We start from the raw sequence: 7,824 nt of genomic DNA, 5'->3' as shown, positions 1-7,824 counted from the left end.
CCCTTAACTCCTCACATACGGCTTTTGTATCGCATATTAATCCGCGCCTCTAAGAACTTCGCTGACAGCGAAAGAACTTCGCTGACTCAACATTTAAATAATTGGGCTTCAATGAAAAACGTTCTTAAGGGTCTGTGCTCGCTAAGACAGAGCCAGATGAAATTGATCAGCAAAATTTTCAGAATTTAAAAATTGCAATTGAGTTGAAGGACAATTGAAGTAATGAATTAACTTCGTCATCAGTTCATGTTTAGAAATGTCCGAGGTTTTCAAGACATGATCGTGATGATTTCAATGATTGTTTACTTTGGCAGTCATAAACAATCGGAAGGAGAAACAGACTTACCATCGCACTTCAGACCTTGACGAAAGAATCCGTAGAGCATTGAGCCACAGTGATCACAGAATGTCGGCGACATGAAGGTGTGGGGACGAAACCTATGGGGCACATCCACCTTGAATCGTTCCCTCAAGTACTGAATAGAATCAATCAATGATGCATTGTGAATATTTAATTATTTCATTGATAAATACAAGAGCATAAATAAAGCAGCCATCACTCAGAACAAAATCGACGGTTTAATTATCGATATTTCGATATCAGTTGAATGAATCGCAGTTGAGCTTGAAAATTTGACGATTTTATGGATATTTGTATATTTGTGGAGATAGAGCGAAGAAGTTCATAAAGCCTTTCGAAGATTTTTGTCAAGCTTTAGAAATGTAATTATCTCATTGGCAGCGTTGGTCGATTGCTCTTCTGAGGTGAATTTGATGATGATTTTTCCGCATTTCTCTTTCCCCACCGAGAAAGAGCTTTGGAATTTTTAACGTAATTTAAAACATCGCAAATAAATAAAATAAGATATTAATATAATCGCAAGCTCACACGAAGCTTTCATGCTCCATCAAGACACTTTCGCTTGAAACACTCAAGCAATAAATCAGAGTCGAGTAGCTTCCTAAAACAAATAAATTGGCTAAGTGAATATGATCAATGTGCAGTCATGCAAACATCCTCACTTTTTTTCTCTTACAAATTCAAAAGTCAGTAAATCACTGAGATGTTCAGTAGTGAAGTAACAACTAGGAGAAGAGCACAGATCGGAAGCGGTTTTATTTTTAGCTATTATGGGGGAAAAATCATGAATCAATGTCATTTGAAAGAATGATCAATTAACTCTTCAATAGAAATGTTTAACAGATAATACATTACTAAAAGAAAACAATAGAATTTGATTTATCTTCAGGGCGACAAAATTAAATTTTCCAATTTTTTCTAGATTTTCAAACTGAATTCTGTTAGAATTGCAACATATTCCCTGTAAAGACCCACCCAAAGTTGATAGAACTGGGCTATTGAAGAAGAACAGAACTTGCTATTGAAGTAATTTTTCCCCTGTCGATAAGCACTAAATTAACTACTAAAGCTATCATGAAACGCATGCTGATAACAATGTGCACATTTACAATAGTATTTTCCGAGTCTCTCCCACTCTCTAAACACTTCGTCAGCAGTTTGTCATGACACTTCTTGTGGACTGCAGTCTGGCAGGCTGAAACGAGAGTGAAAATATTATAATATCACATTTTTTCGTGGTGTATACGTACATAGAAAATAGTGATAAACGACCTCGCACCTTGGCATTGATAGCCCTGCTTCCCAAAACCCCTGAAAGAAAAACAAACAGTACGATAAATCGATGTTAAATAAGAACAGTTTGACTTCAGGTTTAAAATTTGAAGAAAACCCGAAATATTTAAATTATCAAAATTATATTTTTATAACCATTTCGCTGTCTTAATTAGGATGGCAGATACGAAGACCCGATAAGTCATTGCTCGTTGGTGATTGTCAAAGTCTCTGGGATTAAAAACAATTAATCGCTTAGGAGATTTAACCTTTGGAATAAATATTTTAAAAATTATCAATTTCCAAGATATTGATTAAATTTCTCGAATTATGGAAAATTAGACATTTTTTATGAGGAAAATTCTTGTCTCTCGAAATTTGTGAAAAGAAAATTGGCTGTCCACTTCGGTTTTCAATATATTCCCGAAAAACAGTTTCCAAACAACAATTGCATAATTTATTAATCTCGAATATATTCCCCGCCATCGTACGTCACCCGATTCTTAAAAATATGTGGAAAAACCCGTTGAGTCGAGACTTATAAACCCTGAACTAACAAAAATGCATGAGAATACGATTGACTGTTATTATTAGAAAAATCCACCGGTGAATTCTGGAGTGTAATAGGACTGTACCAGAGGAAGTCTTTGCAGAATGCGCAGAACGTGGGTTGTCGAAAGAATTTAGCGGCGAGTCTGTGGCCCCTTATCACGTGAATCTTGTTGTGCTTGACGGCTCCTCGACGTCGGGTGATAGGGCCACCTGGATCATGCTCCAGGAGAGGAGTAGCCGAAGAGGTTGACTCTCCAGTTAAATCGCGCCGAGGGACTCGAGTTCGGTAAACGTAAGTCCTTCCGGCTGACGGAGATGGCAGGTCTTCTGGGTTCAGTGGCGATGGAATTCTCGTTCTGTTTTGGGTTGGAAAATCATCAATTCCTTTATTAATGCCATTGACTCATTAATAGCTCAATCGAAGGTGAATCGAACGGATTTTTTCGAAGCCGTCACGGCCACAGTCGACAATTTAGGAGATTATTTACTTTAAGAATACCCAGTACTTCGATACTTTTTTCCAGTGAAACTTTTTAAAAATATGAAAAAAAATATTTCTGGAATGTGTAAACCACATCAACACTTTATTTACAACCAACGAATGTCAACAAAAAAAATTCTGAGCCAAATGTCATTTTAGTAGCACTGAAAGTTTCTAACTTCTTCACAATTTTCGGACGCAATTCAATTGAAAAATTTATATTGACTTCGTAAAAGTCGGCGAAATCCTTAACCGCGCGCATCACCGTGGCTCATTACTCTCGTTTAAATGAGAATAAGTATTACTGGAAAATATGAAAGATGAAAAAAATTCAGGCAATAATTACTCACCTGTAGGTATATCCCTCTGGCCCCATTCTGGGCTGCGGCAGTCGATAGTCAAGTGTACATTTCCTACTACTACTACTACTATTACTAGTATTTCTACTGCTGTTCGCATTTCGGCGTTTTGAATGCGAGGATCTTCCCCCCGTAAACATCATCTTCCCCCTGATTAATTACCCCTTTCCCAATTAAATAACTTCCCATTAACATTCACCAGTTCGAGTCTCTGTTGAGCCCCTGCCCATTGTTATTCCCTTGAAATTGATTATGCTCGAAATGTTCGTATCTCCAAAACAATTTTGAAATCTTAATTTGAGGTATTCTCCACGAGTAGCGTCGATTCACACCTCTGTCCGGCACTCTCACAAACCAAAATGAGGCGTCTATAAATATTACAAAGTCCTCGTGCCACTAATTTCGCTGTATTTCGATTTTCAATGCATCACCAAAGCCTCTTTCCGCAATTAATTCCAGATCTTCCAGTCGAATAATCAATCGAAACATAGACGCTCCGCTTTCGTCGTTCATCAACGGTAATTAATCCCTCCGTTAATATGATCATCAACAGTTAATCCCAGTCAATAAATAAATAAATACAAAATAACTAGATAAAGCTCTGGGATAATTCATTCGCGTCCACGTGGTTTGTAAATAATATCGCGACTCAAAAGTCAAAATTAGTTTAAATTTCAAGCGAATAAATCGTGATTCATAGCTTGAAAATCGATGATTTCTTCCTATCTCCGATGATTCACTCCGGAATTCGATGATATTTTCCTGAACATCACTCGTCACCATGTGGGACTCGCCAGTCCCCAAAAAATCTCAATCATTATCACAAGGCACCAATTCCTGATTAATTGAACTTGGGTGAGTTTTTTGAAACTGCATTAGGGGATGAGGGTGAATCACGTGACTGATATTGCGAGAATGGATTAAATGCAAGGGGTCAGATGATACCGGATTTTTTGACGCCTAAAAACGCCGTGAGTTTGCTACGAAAATCTCAACGTGTCTATAAATATCGGTAGCGTTGAATACCGCCCGCCATACATATATTTTTTAACAACTTGACGGAATCTTCGGGGAACTGCGCATGATTTTTACACCACCAGCGCCATTTAACATGATTTTTCAGTCATTTTTTTCGGATGAGGGGTGAAAGGATTGAACATAAACATAAAACTAAAGCTATTCCATTCGGTTTATCAAGTTTTATTCAATTTCATTTCTCAGCAAATTTTTAGATTTAATTTGTACATTAGCTCAAAACTTTTTAAATCGATAAACTTCACTTCTGTCGACTCTTCTCACGAAATGATGGGGGGGAAAATTAAAATTTCCATAAAAAATAAAAAAAAACATTCATTACCCGTAAGAACTATACATAATTTATTATTATGCTACGTGTGTTCTGATAAATCCTCCAAAAGTTCATGTCTCCAAATCATCCAATTGATTCTTCCACTCTATTCACAGACATATCCACGTGTATTTGTTTCCATGATTATTTTTTTAAATTCTCGTGTAAAAGACTGTCAATAGGGAATAACCAGAGGCAAAAAGCAATGGAAAATCGAATATTTTGTAATGATCAAACTCAAAAACTACATTAAAAAGTTCTGTACTTAAATCAATGATGACGAAACAATTTTCAAATTTTTACCCCAAAATGATCTCCGTAATGTGTGGTGTTTTCGGACGTGGAAAAAAACCCTATTATTCGGAAATTCCTTGAAAATAAAGTTTTCGACATTTTTCGAACAAATCATTCGTTCCTGGGATAAATTATTAATAATTAACAGCTTCCAGCTGAAGTCAAATTAAATGGATAGGTAATATTCGATAAGGATCTCAGAATTGAAGAGCCATAGAGCATTTTTCTCAAGAACAAATTTAATCTTGAAGAAGGTCTACTCGAATTGTTTATTTTTGTTTTCTGTTAAGAGATAAAGCTTTTGTGAGTTGTTTAACTCTTCCACCAATTGATCTCATTAAAAAAAAATCTACCACCTGTTTCAACACATTGTTTCTCATGTTCCATTTTGCCTCTTCCCCCCGTTCCTACGAGTCCAAGAACTCGCAAAACTAAAAGAAACTGGAATCGCACATCAGTAAATCCACTTTAAGTTATCAGCCAACATTATCAGTCAATAATGGTCACACCACGAGTACGTTTGTATCACTCATTTAACAAATAAAAATTGTGATCAATTGTCAGTGTTCAGTGGCCAGTTTTTTTGGCTGACGTTCCTTTGCACGTTTGAGCCGTTGCATTAGAAGATTGTGCAGCTGATCGACTTCTTTAGGGGCGGCTTGCACAATGAAAATTCTAATGTCACCGTGAACATCCATGGCAGTTAACCTCAGTGATTTTGGTCCAGCGAGTTCAGCTGTCATTCCAGGCCATACTTTAGTATTCAATATGAGTCGTTGAGTTCCTGTTGCACGCCCAACGAGCCGAGACTCATCGTCACGGTCGTTCAACCGGAGGGTACCTCGCCCTCGCTCTTGCCAACTGCTAGTTGCCTGAGAAATTACAAAATTTATATTTATCATTATCTGTCTTACGAGTTATTAGTCGTTACATTTTGATTTCCTTTAATTGCACCAGGAGTGGTCTTGCGAACGATCAGGAAGAAATTGGATTTTTAAAATGAATAGCCGGAGAATTAGAAAAGCCCTCACCTTGTCGAAGGCAAACAGTTTACAATTGATCTGAAGAACATTGGTCTCCTCTTCCTCTCCTGTGAGTGGAGTAACCTGATTGTACTTCCTCTTGTTAGCGCGATTAGCCTCCTCGATCTCCTGGGCGGCCTGAGTCAGAGTGAGTCCAGGTCTGCTAGTGCTTCGACATACGGCAGCGGCACTGGAGAACAGCAACTCAGAGGCTCCATTCTCATTGCTCTTTTCTTCCTTGATGGTCTCCTCCTGCTCTTCATTCTCTGTATTATCGTTGTCATTCTGTTTCGTCACAGTCACCCTCTCCTTGAGGTTCTGACCAAAGACAAAGCTGGAGGCCGACGAGTTGGCTGTCACTGCACTATTTACACTGTTGTCTTGGTGCTCCTTGGAGCTTGTCCCCAGGGGCAGGAATTTTGGGCCCTCCTCTGGTTTCTTCGTTTCGCTATTAGTCTCTGCGGTGTCCTCACTCGATTTTGTGGCCTCCTCGCCGTTTTCATCGAATAATGCACCGTCTGTTACTTTAGTGAATGGATTCGATGAGTCCTTGGACGTCAGGGATGTGCTGGGAGAATTTGTTGCTAATGGAGTCAGTTGGGAGGGCCGGAGAAGACTCGATGGTTTCAAAACTGAGGACGATAATTTACGGAATTCACTTATGCCGAAAGAGTTGCCGAATTTTGAGGCTGTCAGTACTGGACCTACAAGAATTATTGTTGAGATAATTATTACAATTAATTGTGACTATTGCACAGATTGATGACTTCATGTTTGTACCACTTTTTTAATCCTACACAAACTCTGCGAAAATTTATTTGTGAATTGAAGATGTCCAAGTATATTTTATATTTGACACCGACCTTGTCATACATTTAATCCTTTACAATTATCGAAATGTGTCAATGAGACTGAGATAAAAGTCCATGTGCCCAATAGTTGACATATTGAAGGAATGTTAAAATAAAAATGACAGCAGAGGACAAAATTAAGCTCCATATTTTCCATTTTATTTCTGAATAATCACCAACACTTGATGAATTGAAATATTCATCAGCATGCTTCAACGAATTTGATCGATATGGTGAAAGAAAATTTCCTCTACGTCTTTTCCATGTTTAATTAAGAAGACGGAAAGATACTCACTATGGATTTTGGGGGCGGAGTTGGAGTAGGGCGAGGATGGCGTCTTGGAACTGTCCTCAACTGATTGTTCCTCAGTTTTGTCTGTAATTTGATTGAGGTTATGACCTCTCTTAAAGATTTCTTTAGCAATCTCCAAGAAATCAATCAGGGGAACGATTCACGTAAAAGGTGAATCAATTAACAGAGTCATAGTAAAAATGCAAATTTGAGTTTTTAATAATGGAATTTAAATGTCATAAATTAACGAACCATTAGCTGAGTTTTCACTGGTTTCCTCCGGTGCGTCGAACTTCATGATTATCGGCGGCCTGGGCCCATTGAAGTCCTCCGTACTCTCTAATCAATAAAACAATTCCAAATTATTTACCGTGAAGGGTAAAAATCCTAAACTCGAGGAAAAGGAGATCGCAGATCTATTGTCATCACAAGCAAAATAGCGTAATCGTCACACATTGGAACAACGTAGAGGAATGTGGAAAGGGTGTTTAATGATAAATTGTCCCTTGCAGGGCTGATGAGGGTGATGGAAGATGGAATTATGAAAATAATTATTGAAGGAACGACAAAGAGTACTATTGGGGTAATAAAATTTGTTATGAGAATAGTTTATTAACAGTATCACAAAACGCACCCGTGCAGTCCGCCATTTTTTAACGTGCCAAATGGTTCGCGGTGGTCGTGCTGTAGAGGGCGAGGTAGATGCGGTTCGGACGCCGAATAACAGATATCGCGATGAGATTTGTCTCAGAGTTGGAGGCAAATTCAACATTTTTATCTCGCTGTCAACTTGATTGCACTAATATTTTCATAAATTTTCGACGATAACATTTTTCGCTATTTCACAAATGATTTTTCAGGAAAATGTTTGTCCTTTCTGTTTATTTTTTCCAAATACGATTACAACTATTTCCAAATAAACGTACTCTTATTTTTTTCCAAATTATTGCATAATTATTCTGTTAATTCTCTTTAAAGAACACGTAACCTGC

General features: G+C 37.8%; 2 protein-coding genes across 6 annotated transcripts; both read right to left on the bottom strand.

Annotated features, from left to right (window-relative positions):
- Positions 1-346: 346 nt before the first annotated feature.
- LOC135160600 (serine/threonine-protein kinase D3-like) lies at positions 347-4,015 on the bottom strand. Of its 5 annotated transcripts, none has more exons than XM_064117341.1 (5): positions 3,017-4,015; positions 2,269-2,541; positions 1,612-1,672; positions 1,471-1,556; positions 347-476 (listed from the first exon to the last, which is right to left on the bottom strand). In XM_064117341.1, the coding sequence occupies exons 1-4, from the start codon at positions 3,166-3,168 to the stop codon at positions 1,512-1,514; spliced, it is 531 nt and encodes a 176-aa protein (XP_063973411.1). In that variant the 5' UTR covers positions 3,169-4,015; the 3' UTR covers positions 347-476; positions 1,471-1,511. The 5 variants fall into 5 exon arrangements, 3 of the variants coding, with proteins under 3 accessions (XP_063973411.1, XP_063973386.1, XP_063973401.1); XR_010298591.1 differs by lacking the exon at positions 347-476 and adding an exon at positions 513-962 and having other exon boundaries at positions 1,024-1,556; positions 1,641-1,672; XR_010298590.1 differs by lacking the exon at positions 347-476 and adding an exon at positions 513-962 and having other exon boundaries at positions 1,038-1,556; positions 1,641-1,672.
- Positions 4,016-4,209: 194 nt separating this feature from the next.
- On the bottom strand, positions 4,210-7,538 carry LOC135160443 (ran-binding protein 3). Its single transcript, XM_064116981.1, has 5 exons — positions 7,467-7,538; positions 7,085-7,171; positions 6,836-6,916; positions 5,699-6,393; positions 4,210-5,539 (listed from the first exon to the last, which is right to left on the bottom strand). The coding sequence occupies exons 1-5, from the start codon at positions 7,480-7,482 to the stop codon at positions 5,228-5,230; spliced, it is 1,191 nt and encodes a 396-aa protein (XP_063973051.1). The 5' UTR covers positions 7,483-7,538; the 3' UTR covers positions 4,210-5,227.
- Positions 7,539-7,824: the final 286 nt, after the last annotated feature.

Source organism: Diachasmimorpha longicaudata, chromosome 1 (genome assembly GCF_034640455.1).
Source record: "Diachasmimorpha longicaudata isolate KC_UGA_2023 chromosome 1, iyDiaLong2, whole genome shotgun sequence".
Classification (NCBI taxonomy): domain Eukaryota; kingdom Metazoa; phylum Arthropoda; class Insecta; order Hymenoptera; family Braconidae; genus Diachasmimorpha; species Diachasmimorpha longicaudata.
The sequence above is the reverse complement of the archived record's forward strand: the minus strand, read 5'-3'. Positions and strand labels throughout refer to the sequence as shown.